Source organism: Nesoenas mayeri (genome assembly GCF_963082525.1).
Source record: "Nesoenas mayeri genome assembly, chromosome: 3".
In the NCBI taxonomy this organism is placed as follows: domain Eukaryota; kingdom Metazoa; phylum Chordata; class Aves; order Columbiformes; family Columbidae; genus Nesoenas; species Nesoenas mayeri.
Window position 1 is genome coordinate 33,065,311 of NC_137544.1, and position 20,640 is coordinate 33,085,950.

The 20,640-nt window shown below is 37.7% G+C and overlaps 1 protein-coding gene across 1 annotated transcript in view; it reads right to left on the reverse strand.

The window, feature by feature from the left end:
- Nucleotides 1-1,486: 1,486 nt before the first annotated feature.
- COL12A1 (collagen type XII alpha 1 chain) overlaps nt 1,487-20,640 on the reverse strand; it is a gene marked incomplete at both ends in the record, with an annotated part of 99,033 nt that continues 79,879 nt past the window's right edge. Inside the window, 10 exons of the mRNA XM_080342004.1 lie at nt 1,487-1,656; nt 3,987-4,157; nt 5,216-5,284; nt 6,389-6,577; nt 8,151-8,217; nt 8,328-8,363; nt 15,771-15,842; nt 16,943-16,996; nt 18,194-18,247; nt 19,695-19,748. Of these exons, the coding sequence (XP_080198130.1) occupies nt 1,487-1,656; nt 3,987-4,157; nt 5,216-5,284; nt 6,389-6,577; nt 8,151-8,217; nt 8,328-8,363; nt 15,771-15,842; nt 16,943-16,996; nt 18,194-18,247; nt 19,695-19,748 (936 nt within the window). The remainder of the gene's footprint in view (nt 1,657-3,986; nt 4,158-5,215; nt 5,285-6,388; nt 6,578-8,150; nt 8,218-8,327; nt 8,364-15,770; nt 15,843-16,942; nt 16,997-18,193; nt 18,248-19,694; nt 19,749-20,640) is intronic.

A 20,640-nucleotide genomic window follows, 5' to 3' on the forward strand; every position in this document is an offset into this window, starting at 1 on the left:
GTAAAGCTACATCACAGTCATTCCTGTGATCAACACTTGGCAGATAGAGGTGACCTCCTGAGCAGATAGTAGTCAGCTCACATACGGTCCCAGCAGTATGGAGCTCAGCAAACACCAGACACCCATGTCGTCAGGCAAGCAAGTTGCTAATACTGGACTCAGTGCTGCCATGGCTACAATGCTCACAGCACATGAGGAATGAAAAGTTTGTGTGGCTTAAAATACTCATGGTAGTTCAAGCAGTTCCTCAGGTGGACAGTCTCATTCTCAGCAACAGCCATCAATCAGAAATCCAAAAAGAAATTGACAACTGAAGCTCAGATCCTCTCATGTGTTTTCTTTACCAAATGCCTTGCAGACTGAATTTGTTAGAAGTTTTATTCATACTTCAGACAGAGGAAGTCTCTCCTCCTTCCCTCCCCTCACCTCTAGATGTCACAGCCTATTTGAAGACTATTCCCATTCTAGTTGATTTTTGGTACCTGGCATTTCCAAATGATTGTGTGAATAACACTAATAGAACACACATGCATCATTCTCAACATACCTTTCAATAAATGAATAGACACATATAAATTTTCAGTAGTTTTATTGAAAAATGCCTCTTTCATTTCAGAAATAAATAATATAAGGCAGTGAAATTCACAATTTGCAGTTAAAATATAAAAGCAGCAATTCTATATCCATAGTCTTGCAAACAATTTCCAACTGCTTTTGATAACTAAGAAACATTGTATTCTGAAAAAAAATCCATACTAAATATACAACATAAACATGCAATTCCACCTCTGCAGGATTGACTGCAATTTGGCATAAATGTTACTGTGTCTAAAAACAAGGAGATTTTAGGCATTATTAAACTGTATCCAGTTGATACAATGATTTCAGCTACTTAATGTTTGTGGTGTTTAAAGGAGATGTATAAGAGCAGTATATGCTCTGCAAAGTGTAACTAAGAAAAGAAGAAAATGACAATGATACTGGAAGGAGAGGGAAAATTTTGTTTCCTTTTTAACTAGATTATGTAGACCTGTGATCTGACTGACCTGCAAACATGCATTTGAGAAAGAAGAAAAATTTAGAGCTAAAGCAGACAGTCCTTAGAAAATTTGCAGCAGCTCTATGGTTATTTTTGGTTTGGTTTTTTGGTTTTCCTTTTTTTTATTTGGTTGCTTTTACAGTATTTTAATGAAAAGGCAGCACTGAGATAACTGAATGCACGTTATTAACCTGTATGTAGCTACTATAAGCAATAGTATTTTACAAGCATTTCCAGAGCAATATGAATTCTCTACGTACACATGTTGCTATCCCCACACAAGCAAGATACAACACAGGGGTGCATCTGATATGAAAAGACCAGAAAGCTACACTGCAAAAGAACTGATGCACTCTCCCTGTGGGTATCTGCAAGTGCAAGTACAGCAAAAACCAAAACCACCAACCAAAAAAACCCAAACAAGACACAGATCTTTAATGGATTTGTTCATGCTTTTCTTGACAGCGACCTTTTCCAGCGCATGTGCTCAGGGTATTCTGGTGAATGCATTTCAACGCCATAGTCCTCATACTCGTCCTCTCTCCTTTCTGACTCCATAGGTACTACAAAGGGTTCACCTTCAGGTTGATAGGGTCCGCTTTCAGGCACGTATGGTTCTGGTTGAAAATAGTTGTCCGATTGAACATAATAGTTATCGCATGTCTTTGAATCCACAAATACAACGAAAGTTAGTTTGTCTACATAATGTTAGTCCAATCTTATTTTCACATAATAAATATATAAATTAATAGTTCATGGGAAGGGTAGATTTCAGTTTCAGCCATGAATAATTTTTGGCAGTAAAATAAGAGACCAAAATTCATTTTGAAAGGTTTTGTATTTATCATACGCAGAACAATGAAGAAAGAGTCTTAAATTAGGCAAGGGGACCCATTATTTTAAAAGAAAGAAAAACATGAAAGCAAATCAAATAAAAATATTATTTTACAGCTACTTCAGTAAATCGAAGCACTGGACTTTATTTTAGACTGTGTAATTAATAGAAGGCATGGAACAGGTATAGTACACAGGTGGGTTTGGCATATACTGATTTTCTCTGAGAATGGGAAAGTAAGTGTAGACATAACTGTCACCAGCGGCAATATACAGTACATGTCATTTTCTCATGCTGTTCCTCGTAACAAACCGAGTTACAGCTGGTGCTTCAGGAACACCAAAAACTACAGCAAAACAGAAGAAAAATAATTATAAAACTTTGGTATTTATAACTGCAGTTACAAAATCCAACAAGATTACATATAGAAAAAAGACACATGCCCCGATTCAGACATGTTGGGAACAAGAAACAGACAGGTAGGTTTCATAGGTTGTCAAAGATGTTATTCTGGCATACAGCAAGCAGCAGCAGGCTTTTATGCAAAAGCATCATGGAGAGTTGTTAACAGATTTTAGCAGATACGGTCCCATACAAATCATTTACAAGCCACAATTAGTTTACTATTTACATAAGTCATTTGTCATTTACCAGGTTAAATCTGTCTCTTCTAATGGCATTACCTTTGCTGGTTAGTAGTTTTATAAGCCTCCTTCACCACTGAGGCTTTTGATGATCTGGATCTTTTTTTAAAAAAGAAAGACTGTCTGTTTTATTATTGAAATGCAACAGGCTTAAGGAATTGTCATCACTGTCCTTTATCTCATTCATGAGTTGTGTTAGTAAAAAGAATCTCCCCATTCTAGGAGGCCAACATGGTTCAAAAACCATAATCCGTGGTGAAATATCCATACGGACTCATTTTCTAATAAGCACGTGCGCAAACATCTCAGAAACAGGATTTTCAGGTATTCAAACTGTAAGCAGCACTGGCGACTTAGAAAATGTGTTAGCCGAAACCTGAAACAGGTCAAAGATGATGTTAGTCTTTTAAAAAGTCCATCTGATGTGCAAAAACATACTTTCATTCAACTAAATACATAACAGTTAAGTCATAGGCATATATTTATATATGTATACATAGCTGCTTACTAGAAAGGAGAACACTGATGAATCACAGGCACAATTTTCTTTCTTTTTCATTTAAGTAAGAATTTTGTGTAGATCTGCATAATGATCTGGCTCTTTAACCAACAACACTGAGTCTGCAGGTGTGTACATATATATATATATATAAAATATTTTTTTTCTTTTCATGGGTACATGCACAATATGCTATCAGCAAATCATATCTAATAGTAGTATCACATACACTAATTTTGAGATGTTGCAATGCATACATATTAATTTGTTAACAATACTGTGGTCCTGCAGGATCCCCATGTTAAAATATATTGGAATCTTTCCAGCTAGAAATTGGTGGCTGCTGTAACTCTTTATTTTGATTCCAGAAGCAACCTACTGTTTTGAGCTAGAGTGGAAAGCTGATATGACCCAGGGCTCATCAGAGACTCTGCGGTGTTTAACTCTGCAGAATTTGTGTGACACTGGTGTTTTTCAGTTGTCTGCACTATATCATCAAATGGATTTCCTTTGTGGAAGAATTTTATTTCAAGTATCAATTTTGTAGAAATAACCCTGACATTGCTCAAAAAGAGACACACGGAAATTGCCAACCACAGCATTCTTTTTATTTTTCAAGAGAAACATGGAGAATTCAACCTTGTTCTGAAGACAGTTGGAAGGGGAGGGGATGGAGGGGAAAAAAGAAGAAGAAAATCGTCACTTAGATCCTATAAGCAACATTATCAACTAAGACTAAAATATTTAGTCACTACTTCCTATTTAAAGTGAATCACACATAACATCAAGTATATCTGCATCAAAAAGACTGCTCATATACCTCCATATTACAAGGCAGCCCCGTTTATTGCAACCATTTCCTCCTGATTCAGTACGTCCAGGCTAGCAGGATTGTCTCAAACAAAGCAGCTCAATATGAACAGCCATATCTGTGAAGGCTATTTAAGGCAAGTTTTCTTCACAACCTACCTGGGAATCCTTGGCCGTTGTAAGGGATGCTTGCACACTGGGATGAATCACAATATCCTGGTGGCCCTGGGGGACCTCGAATACCCGCATTTCCAGGACGACCGGGTGGCCCTGGTGGTCCTCGGGATCCTGTGGAGCCTGGTGGACCGGTTCTAGATTCTCCTTGTGGACCTAATTTTAGAATTGAAGGGTTGGGGGGTTGTGTTTTTTTAAGAGTTATCTTGATAAAGAGGTAACGTTACTGCTGTCTAGACTGCACAGACCAGGCTATGTGTTTGGTGAGAAAATACTTGTACTTTGTTGCTATATGGAGATCAACAGAAAGAAAAACAGAAGAAAACTAGAAATGTGACTCATCATCAGTTGCTTCCCTGTGTGTGGCTTATTTAAGGATTTATTCACAGAAACTGAATTAGTAGGGGTTGAGCCAAGTAAGAAAGATCAATGAATTCTCTGGTTTACTTCCCCTCTGTGTAAGATACAAAGATCTCAAGGGAAACTACTAGATTAGACAAGCACACTGGATTTCAATTAAAATATAGGAGCACATTAATTCTGCTACCCTGTAGCCCCAGGACAGATGAGGTAATATTTTTTTTGGAACCAGTCTTATTACAGTTAGCAGAAAAGCAAAGCTTCAAGTAATTTGAGCTACAACTTGCAGCAAACATCTTATGGGACTTGTAATGAAGAACCTTTTTTAGCCTAGTGAACTACAAGCAGAAACAAATGATGCAGCTGATTTCTGCCAAGGCATTAGTGAACAAAATTGCATGATACAAAGAGCAAAAACAATAGTCAAATCGTCTGACTCTGTCATTTGGTAACTCTGCATGTAGGTGTATTTTGTAGTCTGGGGACAATTTGTAGTTCTGTAACCACAATTTAAAAATAGAACTAGATACAGCAAAACTATTATCTGATAACATTTATGAAAATATCTGCCAAATATTTGGACAATATATTTTCATGAAAGGCATTTTCATACCAGGAAGCATGCTGGATGAGTAAATTACAAGATAAAATTAAATATCTATTAGTCACACCCAAAAATCTTTCTAAATTCCCCTTTTTTTTGGAAAGATTTCCAGTAACTTCTAATACATATCAAAAACATGAACTGGATAAGGTAAAGCATGTTCATTCACCATATGTATTCTGGTTCCCTGTGAAGAAATGTTGTCTTTTTCTCTACTTTTCTGTTATCTGATAAAACAAGAAATATTTACCAGGTGGTCCTGGCAAACCTCGTGGTCCTTGAGATCCAGTCCCTCTTTCGCCTTTCTCTCCAGGCATTCCTACAGAATTAATAATAATAATAATAATAATAATAATAATAATAATAATAATAATAAACCAAAGGAAGGAAACCACACCAACAAATACTTCTTCATGCTTTCTCATCTATATTAATATTTAGTTCCCATTATTAATGTAACAAGGCTGGTTCAAATCTTATTTTGTACAGATGTCCAAATGTTCATTTGGGAAAATAATTTGGATGTAAATATACTAATCTAAAAATAAAATAGGATGCAGAGGTAATTTAGTGTGAATAAATTTTCTCAAAGAAAGAAAAGTTACTTAAAACACCATATAACCTTATTATTTTAAACTATAAACAGGAAGGTATATTCAAGGTTGTATACTTCTGCTAAAAAGGATGCTTTATACTTTCTTAGAAACAGTTATGAAATAAGTTTAAGAAAGAGCAAGATGCAGAAATTCATTCTTCCTTGACTATTTCTAGTCTTTTTTAAAGATTATACTAAAAAAATATGCTAGAAAACACAGTACTGGGTCTATGCAACAGCAGAGTAGCAGGAATAAGCAAAGGCCACAGCACCATACAGTAAAAACACTCCATGTCATTGCAGTGATCCAAAGCAGCCACAGAATAGGTTTATCCACATGCTCAAATTCAGCTCAGAGCTGCTTCCCTCTCAGAGTACTGCAAAGAGCCAAGGATGTGGACCTAATTCTTTCAGTTTGTACTTTTTATTCTTAGTAATGACTCATTTTCTTTCTTAGTCATAACTCTGTTCTGCAAAGAGTTGTGTTACTCCAAACAGCCTTTCAAGATGTAGCTGTTTAGTGCCAGAAGAGTTCTGAGAACATTCACTTTCCTGGGATATCCTGTGGGAGCCTGAAACAGCAGTGAAAACGTCACACCAACTTGTGTTTCATGAAACATGAGCAATGAGGAAAGCAGAGGAAATCACTGATTTAATGAACCTTGTCCTCCAGAACATCAGTGTCCCTCATGTAATCCAACTGACCTACCAGGCTACTGCTAGGTGTGGGCTTCCCAGTCTGATACGGGCAAGGGATCAGACTGCTCCTCTGGCAGCCTCTGCACTGTGTCCACTGTGGAATATACAGCTGCCTTGGAATTTGCTCACCTCTTTCACCGGGTGGTCCTTGGACCCCAGGAGGTCCTGGGAATCCTGGTCTTCCTCCAGGTCCGGGCTCTCCTCTTGACCCAGCAGCTCCTGGGGGACCAGGTGGTCCCGGTGGCCCTGGCTGGTTACGATTTGAGTAATAATCATTCGGGATTTGATTCAGCATTTGATTGAACCGGCTCATTTGACCTTCAACAGGAAAGAAAATGGCTCAATAAACCATGTGAAATAAGTGAAAATCTTTTATCAGAGTGGGAAGGAATAAAAAATTATTTCTCCCATTCAATAAATTAGTGGTGAACAAGTACAGATGAATTAGGAAGACTTAAGATGAATGTCTGCTAAAAAAAGCTGAATGTGAATGGAGGAGGGAGAGAAGAAAAGTGAGGGGAATTCTGGAAGCCGATAGCATTGACACGAAATAATTTACAAGAAATTTAAATCACAAAATAAGCATTTGTTTAAAACACTCTTGCTCTTAGAATTCTGATTAGAGGTTGTTTCTACTCTGAGTAACAGAAAGGACTTGTTACACTTCTAATGGTGGAGTATCATATTTCTACGTACCTTCAGAGCTCTGAAGTTACCACAAACACAGTATAAATTATTCATGTGGAGAGCTAGCAGGACACAGCCTATGAAGTCACTTTCTTAAGCCTGTAGGATGCACAGGCTTGTACCTATATACCTTCTGCATATAGGCAAATTTTAGTTCCGAAGAAAGATGTCTGAATAAAAGCATCAGCATTGTGAAACTATGCAGAAAGGAGCCCTTAACACAGGACCTGATCTTGCTCTACCTGATTAGTGTACTATGTCAGTCCTACTATAAGCCTGAAAAGATGAGCTGAACACAATAAAAATAAGGCCAGGATGTTAAAAAAAGAGATGCTAAAAGATCTCAGATAACACATCCTTATTCATAAACCTAATAAATTAATGAATGTACTTTCCTTCCTCTGTGACGGATCACTAATAAACATGGTTTTAATATCAGCCATCACAGACATTTTAAAGGACATGCTGTCCTCCTCCATGTACACAACTGTTCTTAAGGTCCAAAAGGTACATTTGTTTATCTCAGTCAGCACTTAATCTTGTTACAGAAACAATATTAAGAACAATTTATGGGCATATTTGTCTCTGTCCTCCTCAGCTGGTCTACTGATCATAAAAGCACTGTCTCAGGATCAGAGAGAAAGTTTCTCTAGAGAACACTTTCACAGGCTGCAGAGCTGCACTGTGTGGCAGCAGAGGACTGATTTTCAATTTGCAGTCCTTATCTACATAAATATTATTTTTACGTGCATAGCACAGCTTATTCTGTGCACAGTATTTACCCAACAGTCCTCTGTCTTTCCCTGCTAGTAAAGTACCTGCAGTGAGTATTCTTTTTCTCACTGATTCCCTCCTTCTGAAGATATCTTTAATGAGAAAATGTATACTGATTTTATGACAAAGATAAAGTAATTTTGGACCAGACTGCAAAAGGAAGCTCACCTTCCTTGTACTTGCATTTAGTATTAGACTTGCATGTGTATTTCCAAAGGTCACAGATTAGTTCATGATCAAACTAGCCATTCGTATCTGGCCAAAATTTAGTGCTACATTTTTTCCACCAAATAATTGGCATTGGACAGCTATCAGATCACTCAAGCTCTTGCTATGCTCTGTGGCCAGTATCCCTCACCTTAAACCATTGTTTTAACAAGCAAAGTAGTAAATTGCTAGTGTGAGAAACAAAGCAAGCAACACTGTTTACCATTTATCAGTTGTTCACAAACTTGTCTTGCAACTGCTCGCATCATGTTCTGAGAAGCAATGTCACCCTAAATAATCAAAACCAAAACAAGTGTTTTATTAGCAAGTATCTGTGCTTTTAAAGATGTAGCGTTTACTTAAAAAAATTTGTGAAAAACTGACTTTAAAGTAGACTTACTCTGTCACCTTTCTCTCCCTTCATTCCAGGTGCACCCTAAAATAAATATAGTAAAAATAAAATAACTGAACAATTATGTTATTCCACCTCATCTATAGGTTTGAGATATGCAATTTTACAAAACATTTTGATTCCTTCAAGAAGACAGAACTGGTCGCCCTTGAACTTTACATTTCAGACATGCTAAAGTAGGTGCCAGAAAAGACTGGACAAGCAATGACCTTTTGTGTGTGATCAAATACACTGACAGATGCAGAAGAAAAAGATCTGAAGGAAAAATTCAAACTAGGGCCAAAGGAACTGATGTATTTTGACACTGGGACCACATTGACAATTGGAAAGATGAATTTCTGGGATCACATTTCTGTAAATAGTGAATGGTCATGTATGAGTTATATATGACTGTTTAATTTTAATTCTTAAGTCAACTCATCATTAAAGAAGGCAAGCTAGGAAGAATAACACATCTAGGGAGGGCAGCTGTCTCCTTAGACCCACAAGAAACAGATCCTGTGTTAAACAAAAAAACACTATGCAGGCGTGACATATAAGATGGGGAGAGATGCCATTAAGTTCTTTTTCTATTTATAATGACAGCTTCTCTGCTCATCCTCAACCATTTCCAATCTTACAATAGTCTCCTAGAAGTCTCAGCTTGAGCTGCTTTATAATTATTGACATTTGCAAGAGCTAACTTTTGTCTAACAGCAGTTTCTATTTACCTTTGAAAACTCTAGTGGTTGTTGTGGTTATTTTGGTTTTCAACAATACCGTTTAAGAAGCCAACCAGAAGTACTGATTCTAGTTTTTATATATGCATGTGTCTATGGCTAGAAAAAATCAGGTATATTGTAAAGATGTTTTTTAATGTTGAACTGGATATATGAATGCATAGTCTACTCTACAAGAAAATCGTGTGTGTGCACTTCTCACACAACATTTTGAGATTTTACACTTATATTTGCATTCCACTCCTAGCAAAGAAAAGCATTGAGAGAGAGCAAACCATACTTTCCAAAGAAAATGTAATTACAGTGCTTGGTATGATTGATTTTTAAAGAGTTTTTAAATGGACAGTAATAATATGAGAAGGTCTATTTGACATGATTTTGGCCACTGTGAAAATTGCAGATGCCCATTCAAAACAAGTTGAAAATTAGGTTCATAGACATTTATTTTAGCCACTAGGCTGCCCTTTGAAAAATCTAAAAATCCGCAAAATGTTTTAAAACTATTATTTTAATTTTGACATAAAAATATAAAACAAAATAGAAAACAAATCTTCATTTTCAGCAAGAGCTGCTTAGGAAGTTATCATGAATAGCCCTTCCAATGGTCTTGAATACTCACTGTGACAAATGCCACATGTGCCAAATTCCAGGGTAGTACATTCAAAACTTTGCCCTAAACTATGGCTCCTGGAGGGGCCAATGTGAGTTTTACAGGTGACTTCAGTGAGTCCTCTTAAAAACCTATGGTAAATTCACTTTCCAGAATGTGTCAAAAAAGCACAGGAGCTTTGTTAGTCAAGCACAAAGGGTATGAGTTCAAATAGATTTTCACTTCTATCCTAAATTACTATTTGAGCATAAGACAATATTTCAAAGGTGAAAGACCAGTTTGGTCATCTGCTGCTCTGCAAGGCCCTCCATGTAGTTACACATATATCTTAAGTATTACTGCTTTTTACATGGTAGTATTTCTTTAAGGAGTTTGTTTATCACCATTATCAAAGCAAAGGCTAAGTGTGGGCCGCAGCTGTTTCTCATAACATTCCTACAGTAGCCACAATTAATTTCAAGAACACGAGAAAACAAATCATTCCACTGAGGTCACAGCAGATACAATTCAAATGTGGTGGCACTGTTTCATAGACTTCCATGGAGGTTTGATGCAAACAAATTCCCTTGGAGTGTGTCAGGGTGTGAAGTCAGAATGCTGTTCGAGCTTCTCTGCAGCAGTGTTGCATACTCCTACCCCATAACATGCCACATAAAATGAGGCAGCTCACCCATCAGTGAGTTAAGTAGTTGGCATACGGCACATTTGCATCATGCGTAACAGATTGTTCATGCAAAATTAATTGTACATACTCAAATGAAAGATTTAGACTAGTGACACCATAAATGTGCTACTGGAACAAATTATGCCACCAATGACACAGTTACTAATATGTACACAATGTACCCATCAAACTGATGGGCCTTTCACTCTTTCACTCTGTCTTTCACTCTTTGATTTGTATCTTTTCTCATTCTGTGAAGTCCACAGGGAAAAGATTTGCCTTTGAGTTTTATCTTAGCACAGACACATGCTGAAACAGACCATGGACTTGTAAATGACATAATAAGATAAATAAACTAACAACTTAAACCATCAGGAAAATATGACATATTGATCTGTCATTCTCTAATAATTAACATTGTGGTGAAAGCTGATGTACTGAAGCTCTAAAAAAGATGTAATTAGACTCTTTATTCAACAGCCATTAAGATCTCAGTCAAAAACTACCACACATATCTGAAATAGCCGTTGAACAGAACTACAGTTCTTTCACTGTTCTAACCTATAACATGAAAATCTGGGGGCAAAATAAATTAACAGACTATATGGTGCTTCTCTTTCTCTTTGAAACTTGGCAACTTTTTGCTATTTTCTAAAAATCTATTAATTTGATATTACCTCCTGGGGACATATTTATAACACCTGCTATTTTAATTCACGTTCTTTTTATGGCTTTCATGGTACAACCTTGTACTATTTTGACCAGAAGCAAATCATGCAGTATATCTTCTCGTTTTTTCATTATATAAGTGCAAGCATCAGAAGTCAGATTTCTGGTCTACTGTATCAGCAATTTTCTAATAATTACTTAAAATGCCTGGTTCCGATGAATTCACTTGCTAGTGCATTCACACACCAGAACTATAAACAGAAGAGAAGAAAAATGAAGCAAACTTAAAATGTGCAAATGTTATTTCTGGAAATACTTTTTCTGACCAGTCAAGAAAAGTTTGTAATGCTGTCTGCAGCCATAAGCCATGGTGTTAAGACAGGAAGGTGTTCTGGTAACAAAAGCACAACATTGCTCCAAAGTATTGCCAGCAAAGGCTCCCTAGCTAGAAAAATGCTAAGGCTATTCCTTAGTTATAAGTGATACATAGTCAACTTTACAATTCACTGAAATCAAATGAGCCTCATTCTTCAACTTGTGACTTTGCAAAAGATACAACAATTAAGCCTTATGATTGGAAATCTATAGACTTTTCCTAACTAATTTTAAAATTTAAAGACTAGAGGCTGACTGGCTCTGTTAAAAACATTTTCCATCTGGATATTTTAGAAATATGTTTTCCAAACTATAATTGCAATTGCAATTACTGAGTTGATATTTGCATCTTCCTCCCACTTGGTAATATTCTTCTTAAATTTCATTTCATTTTCTTTTAATAGAGAAAAAGCTGCAATTTAGTCAACTGCTTGCCATCATTGTGAGAGTCAGCAGCTGCTGCTGACATTCTGTTTTGTTGACATCCTGCAATGAGGGCGTTACTTGGGGTCAGTGTGAGGAAAAGCTAGTTTATGCTGTATGTGGGATTTTTCTGAGCTGTGGGATGAAGGCCGAGACTGCAAAGTTCTATGGCTGAAGGAGGAAAAAACAAAGGAAGTTTTGCTATTTTTACTTTAAAAGATAATGAGCTCTATTGTTTTCCCCAAAAGAATGTTTGCTCCTCACAAGAACCACCAGTTAGCTGTTCCCAAAGCAGTTTCTTTTTGAGACCTCATCTGGGATGTCTTCATAGATGGACACAAGATCAGTGAATACATGGCAGCAGAGCATGGAAAATACACAGAAACTGTATTTAACTCAGAACAAACATCTGCCTTATGTGCTTGGAATTACCCTTTAAAGGTTTTCACAGGCTGTTTGGTCCTGGAGGCATCAGTCTAACAGTACCTTATATATAAAGCATAAACGTCTTACACTGTTTCCTGGGGTCATTCTAGATCAACAAAGTCAGATCCAATTGTCAGAGTCCATTTTATAAACAAGACAGCTCCACCTTAAAATGTTTTTTCTGCCTATCCATCTGTTGCCATTTTCATTCTCACACCTATAAAACAACTATACTGGAACCTCTCTGGTAGTCCAAGATCTTCTATTTCCCATTACATTTATTTAAAAAAATGTTTACCCATTTCTTCTTGAGCCAATATCCTCTTTTAGCTCAATGACTCTTTCTTACCCTTGCTGGTTGTTACCTGATGATGTATGTACCAATTTGTCACTCTGTTTGACCAGAGGACAGATATATTGGCTTCATCTAAGACAGCCAATGCTCAGTTCTCAAGAGATTTACTGACACATTTGTGTTCTTATTACTCCTTTCTTGGTCACTTTGTCATTACACTGAAAAAAATTTCCTATTTCCACGACAATTCAGTAAGTGCTTCAAGTATCATCTTGTTCTAGTATAAGTACACATTGAGGTAGATAAATGTTTACAGCTACATTTGTGGTGCGGTCTGCCTCAGCTTAGCACATTAGTGGTATTTAACACATCAGGAAAGAGATGCATTCACTGCATTCACTGGAAATGTCTTCGTAACATCAAGGCTCCTAATCATTTGCATGTAACTGTGTATCTTTTGACTGAGATGTTCCTAGCTTTGTAGGGATCTACCACCTAATTAGTACTGCATAGTATCAACAATATTGGTTGTTCAGGTAGAAGAAATAAAGGCAGATGTAGTAAAAAATTATTTACTTCTTGTATTTACCAGAGGCAACATGAAACCTCATGATCTTTCAGGAAGTTACAAATTCAGGCAGGCCTGAACTGTAACTCAGGACACTGCAAGTTGTGTTTGGCTGTTAAGTAGCACCTTTGGCAATTCTAATAGTGAACATAAAGAAAAGAGTTTAAATTCTGTCAGCCAGGAGTTTGATAAAACATCTGTGCAAAGTGCAAGCCAGAATGCCTGCTGGGATCTGTTCTAGAAACATAAGAAACGGCCAATATGATGCACAGTGTCACATTACAGGAAAGTGCAAGAACTGGGGCAAAAAAAGTATTTCTTGCTGAAAGGAACTCTTAAGATTAGAGTGTAGAACTTACACGTGGTGCTTGGACAGGCGTTGACTGCCTTGTTTTGCAAAAGCACTGAAACAGGGCTTCTAGCCAAATTTCCTTCTATGCAAGTTATTTACCTGCAGAAGATCTTTGCTGCTGAACTGAGTCAGCTGTCCAGTGTCCCAGGTGAAGGAAAACTTGGATACACCTGGTAGCGTGAAGCTCTTGTCTTAACAAATTGCAGCACCTTGTGCCCCAACTATGTCTACCAAGTATCTGACGTGGCAGGAATATCACATTAGCAATGTATGTCTAAAGGCAGGAAAACTTCAGTGCTTTCCTAAGACACTCAGTGTCCTCTACTGCAAGGAGAAATGGGATTTATAGTCTGGCAAACACAGATTGAATTCAACATTTGTATGAGAAAATGACCCATCTTCCAGGAGCTCCTGGGAACTTCCACATCATAACCATCAAGTTTCCCAGCCTACTATGTGTTCTTCCAAATTATCCAGCTATCATATACACAATGATATTGAAGTGGGATGCAAAATCCTGGCTGATTGCCAGTCATTAAGTACAAATCATTAATGACTTCCTATTTCAATTGCTGTCTCCACTCCTGACTCAAAAACAGTTTCTCAGAGATCCTATAAATGAATAAATTCCAATTTCTCCTGAAACTGTTTGTGAGAGGCAGCATCTCTTGCCCTTTGTCTCTGTTCAGGATACACTTGAAAGTTTTAAATAGAGCCTGCAGAAACCACCACAAAATAATCATAGAGTCATTGAATGGTTTGGGTTGGAGGGACCTTACAGATCATCTAGTTCCAATGGATCCTGCCATGGGCAGGGACACTTTCCACTAGACCAGGTCCTCAAAGCCCCATCCAGCCTTACTTTGAACACTGCCAGGGATAGGGCACCCACAACTTCTCTGGGAAGCCCATTCCAGTGCCTTACCACTCTCTCTGTGAAAAATTTCCTCTTTAAATCTAATCTAAATATATCCTCTTTCAGTTTAAAGCCATTACCCCTTGTCCTATCACTACATGCCCTTGTAAAAAGTCCCTCTCCAGTGTTCTTCTAGGTCCCCTTTAGGTACTGGAAGGTTGTTATAAGGTCTTCCCAGAGCCTTCTCTTCTCCAGGTTGAACAACCCAAACTCCCTCAGCTTGTCCTCATAGATGAGGTGCTCCAGCCCTCTGATCATCTTTGTGGCTCTCCTCTGTGCTCTCTCCAACAGGTCCATGTCCTTCTTACTTTGGGTGCCCAGAGCTGGACATAATACCGCAGGTGCGGTCTCACAAGAGCAGAGTAGAGGGGGAGAATCACCTCCCTCTATATGCAGGTCACACATCTTTTAATACAGCCCAGTACATGGTTGGCTTTCTGGGCTACAAGTGCACATTGCTGGCTCATGTTGAGCTTCTCATCAATGAACACCTCCAAGTCTTTCTGAATCAATTCTCCACCCAACCTGTATTTGTGCTTGGAATTGTGTCAACCCGTGTGCAGGACCTTGCACTTGGCCTTCTTGAAGTTCATGAGGTTCACACAGCTTCAGGTCTCAAGCCTGTCAAGGTCCCTCTGGATGGCATCCCTCCCCTCCAGCGTGTCAACCACACCACACAGCTTGGTGCTATTGGAAGACTTGCTGAGGCTGCATTTGATCCCACTGTCCATGTTGCAAACAAAGATGTTAAACAGTGCCGATCCCAATACCAACCCCTGAGGAACAACACTTGTCACTGGTCTCCACTGAGATATCAAGCCATTGACCACAACTCTTTGAGTGTGACCATCCAGCCAATTCTTTATCCACTGAGCAATCCATCCACCAAATCCATGTCTCTCCAATTTAGACACAAGAATGCCATGCAGGACAGTGTCAAATGCTTTGCACAACTCCAGGTAGAAAAATAATTTTGAAATCACATTGTAAAAAACACAAAAAGTTTTCATAACAGAAGTGATTATGTAACATTATCAAAGATTGTCCACCTTCAGCAGTGTACCATTTTTTCATTAAACACACACATACACAAATATAAAGATTTTCAAGTCATTTTGCTGACCTAGTGCTTCATGCTTCTGCAGTGTAGAAATATATGTCTTGGCGCATAATAACCTACAATCTTTTTAGTGGAAACCAAAGACCACAATTTCCAGCCCCAAATATTAAACTCAGCAAAATGGTATACTGTAAAAACAAAATTGTTCAAAAAAAGACTTGTGGTCTTCGGTCAGCTCCACTGTATTAACCACTGTTATAAGTGTAAGACAAGTGTTTAAAGCAAGGAGAAGTCTCATATTCTTCAATAGACTGTAATTTTAAATTTGATACTGTAAGTGTATAATTATCTTACTGGTGTCCCACGATCTCCTGGCTTCCCCGGTTTTCCACTTGGACCAGCAACTCCTGGAACTCCTGGGGCACCCTAAAGCAGAAGACAAGTAAAGTGAATTGTGGAAATCCACAACAGCCTAAGCACTCATAAGAAATGTGTTATTGTATTGAGTACAAAGCAATACTGAAAATGGATCCTATCACATTTTTGTTTTGTTTTGTTTTTTTTCATTTTCTGTTAGGTACCCATCAGGCTTGAAAACTTTCCTCTGGAAAAAAGAGTTTGTTTCTTCATGGGAATGTGTCCTTTAACATAACACCACAGTTTAATGGCCATTTCTGAATCTAACGATGCAGAGAGTGTCTATATGTTTTTGGTATCACTCTTAATGACAGATTCTTAAAAGAGTACAAGACAGTTTGATGTTCTAACTTCATCTAGCACATCTGCGATCCATGCAAAAGTCCACAAGTTCATAAAAGTCATTCTAGTGATACTAGATAAGTATGAACAAATAAAAGACCAGTGTTAGATTATGTGACAAAAGCTAATCTGCTCACGCACAAAACAACATCAGAAAGACAATCGTGAGGGAGAGGGGGCAGCCCAAATAATACCCTGGCCCAGCGACTCCTGTCTATATAAATATATGTGATGTAAATGTGTGCTCTGTGTATGTGTGCCTACTGGGAATACATCTTCCACCTTACTACTGGTTGGACCCAATAAAATGGAGCTGCAGCAACTTGGGCGCTCTGATCCAGCATAATATGTTTTTATCTAACAACCAGCATATTTTCTAACATGGTCCCACAAAACACAATGAAGGAGCTTTTTAAGCAAAAACTAATCCTCAAATACTCTTGTCAAGAAAAACTTGTGTTAATGTTGTGGGGTTTTTTTTCACTAGACTATGAGTAATAAGCTGGTTGGTTTCAATAGACCTAGCTGTGCATTGAAAGATCATGGCTAAAGAACCAGGCAAATTCATTGCTCCCTTATTTACACTGGCAGATATCATTTTCAAAACCACTCAACGATTGTTTGTGAACACATGCTTTCCACAGCTGTCTGATCACCTTGTACTGAGAGTTTCCCAGATCCATTTCAGAAACTGAAAATGTCAATGTGGCATTCTCTTGGCTCAGTTCTCTTACTTCAGAGTATACCAAAGACAAAATTATATTTACCGCTGGTCCTGGTGGGCCTCTGGGACCTGTGGGACCATCTTTTCCTGTGAAACCCTATTCAAAAACAAAAGCATGATTAGAGATTAACTTAAGACTGTAGCCTGATTAAAATGGCCTTTAAGATTATGTAATTGCAGTACTTCTGATTACTACTAGAATGTATTTTGAAACCTATCCACAATGTAAGTTAAAAAATAGCTATCATAACTAATGCTGGAGAAGGCTATGGAACAATGAGATTCAGCCAATTTAGATCATGTTCAGCTGCTGTTGATTAACTGAAAATGAAATCTGTCTTTCTCAATATTTTTAAGAAAAGGAATCATTCTGTCCCAGAGGAGCTAGATCCTTCTTTTTCCTCTTCTCTTACAGATTAGCTGGAACATCTGAGGTTTCTAAATGAAGAGCAACCTCCCTCTTGGATACTTCTCCTGCAAGAAGAGATGCTGAGAAATCCCATTTCAATAATCTAGCTTAGCATTCACAAACACTGATGGTCCATGGCCCACTAATGACCCATCAATCCAATGGGTTGTTCTTTGGCAAGTATCTATCACATGGTGGTCTGTTTTCATTTCCAGCTATCAACTCCCACTCAAGGATAAGTGTAAATGCATGTATCAGCTATTAATTTTGACTGTAAAGGTAAGACGTAGCTTCAGTTATCTCAAAGTTGATATGCCACTGTGAAGGCAAAAGAGATTTGCTTAGTTGACCCCAAATTAGGAGAAAGGGATTGCAACAACTCCACAATGAAATACATGTGTGCATGCCCTTCGTTATGACGACATTTCAGAATCCCCCAACTAAATCAAAGATCTTAGCTCCAGGCAGTCAAAGGTTAAGGAGTAAACTTGACCTTCACAGTAAGAATGGCACAGACAGATTCTTTACAGATACAATGTCTCCCAGACATTGGGACAAGCAGAGTTTCAAAGGGATCTGCCTACAGCAGCAACAGTGTGTGAAAGACAGCAGGGCTCAGTTGACATGCTGTTCTATGGGTGCAGGCATATGAGAACCTAGTCAGGAGAGTGAGCAGTGCAATTTCTACAGAAGCTATTTGATTATCCTGTGGCTATCTGGGGTGGTTTTCATCCCCATTTTTTTCCAGTCATTCCACTATAACCTCTTCAGGTTGGATACTGATAAAATTACTCCTTTTAAAGGCATTTGAAAACAGAAAAATATGATAAAGAAGTAAGAAAAAATTGCTTGGTCTTTTCAGAAGATGAACTGAGGAAACCTTACCCTTTCTCCTGGAGGTCCCATTGGGCCTGGTGGACCAGGTAAACCTGGGGTTCCCTAGAGGGAAAAGGAATAATAAACTGTGTCCATGACAGAACAAATATCACTGCTATGTTAATCATCCCAGTATATATGCACACATGTAAATATTTAACTGTCTTCAATGTTGCTTTTTGACAATTGCAAAAATAAAACAAAACTTTAGGAGAAACCATTTATTTTATATACATGACACAAGAGTCTTCACCCTCACCCTACTTTTTACTTTCATTTCTTTACCAGCCCATAATTCACCTTCAAAAGTAATTTTCAGTACTGTTCCCATAAAACAGATCTATCTAGTTTACTGCCTTTACAAGCATGTCTTAAGATGTCAGTTAATCCTTTAACACCTGGTACTAAAGCTTAGCTGCAGTCATCTAATCAGAGTGTATCTAAAGAAATAGGAATTCGACTCCTTTATTATTCTTTTCCCTGTATTGTATTACTGTTTAACACTCTGCTGCTTTATTGTGCACATTCTAAATTCTGTTTCTGTTCCTTGTAGGTTCTGGGTAGTGAATAAAACCTAAAATTAAACTGGCAGGCTTTATTAGAGGACACTCAGGAATAATTTCACTCAACACTCTGTAGGATCGGTACCACTGTTGTAGGAACTGGATATTTAACAGCCTTTTCTCATATTGGCATGTTCTTCCTCCTTTTCTATCTAATCTCACCATATGCTGAAATGTAGCATTGCTTTCTACAGTACATTACTCGTCCCCAAATGTACGTGACTTAGGCTTATAAAGACTAATAAAACCGGTAAAGAATACAAGGCCCTTGATCCATGACTGACCTTATCTGATATATGAAATTAAATCCACACCACCATTTAATCATCTCCCATATAGTCTTTATATCCCCAGTGAAATCAAGGATAATATAGTAACCAACCACACGTGTAGATCAATGACCTTAGATTACCCAAATCTGACTGCTTATCAAAAAACCCCCTAATCCTACTTTACAATATAGAAACCTGCAAGTAAGTGAAATGTAATATTGATTTCTTCTTTCAGAAAGCATACAATTAATGTCTCAAGACCATTTGACTTCCAAAAATAGAAAGCAATTAGACAACATTGCTGCAGAGGGGTTCAGCAAAGGTTCTGCAACCTTTTTTTTAGGAAGACATTTAACTGCAAGTGGTCAGAAGTTGCGGGACCTTCCTGAGGAGTTATCAGTTTACTTTTTCTAATCCAATGGTCTGTCACAGTTGTCCAGATGGACATTTGGCTTAACTCAGTACAGCTGTTCCTTCACTCTTGCTGTTTTGAATGGTTTACTATTTCTACATTCCAAACTCCTAAGTGTAAGATAATTATGTTTCCAAAACTATTGCTTAGGAAGGTATGAGAAGAGCCCATGACTCCTAATGATGTCAAAGACATCTGTCCAGCAGCCAGTCTGCACCAGGAATAGTGTAAAATGACATTATCTTGTCTCAGCATCAACCTACCGATCGCCCTGGTAGTCCAGGCTGGCCAGCATCACCTTTCATTCCTTGACGACCCTATAATTTACATAAATTATTAGTAGAGATTCTGAATTACAAAACAGATCAGCAAAATCACAGAATCATTTGTGTAAATTGACACAATTTCTTTCCTGCAAAATATTTAAATTAAAGAATCCATAAGGCAACTATGCATTATGGAATAAATCAAGATACACATACCTCAATAGAAGCAATACTGACCATCTCAGAATTGTTGGCAAATGCAAGATGACTTGTTGGCATTGTATTAAAAACACAGGAAAGCAGACATTTGAAGGGGGTACATGTTTTCATAAGGAAGTGACATGGACTTTTCAGTAACAGAGACTGATACTGATGTCTTCCCAAACAGGAAAGTAGGGAAGGGTTGCATGTTTTCTCCCAACGGCTCTTATCTTTCTCAACTGATAAATGGAGCTGTCTACACTCATGAAAGGTAAAAGCTCTGTCTTTTAAAATTATCACTATTTTTCTCTAACCCATGATCTAAAAGGTATTATGCACTTCTAGGACAAAAGGGGTAGGAGCACATGAACAAGCAATATATTGCCTTTCTCAACTAGCTTGCATTCCTCATATACTACAGCAGTAGTATAAATGAACAGTCTAAACCCACATGAGCTAAATTTGACAACACAGTATTTATTTTCCACAGTGTTTTGCATGATAGTTCAGCATTAAGAACCATTGATGACATGCAAATAATCAAACAATTTGAAAACATAGCCTGCCAATGTGAACTGCAATTGATATGAAAAATGAAATTACATGATGCAAAAGTGGCGCTCTAACTTATTAACTAACGAGAAGTTCCATCAATGTTGATGTTTTTGTTCTTCAGAGGTTTTCAAACTGAATGTGACAAGTATATGTATTTATTGTATTCTAAATAGAAAAAGAATGTGTT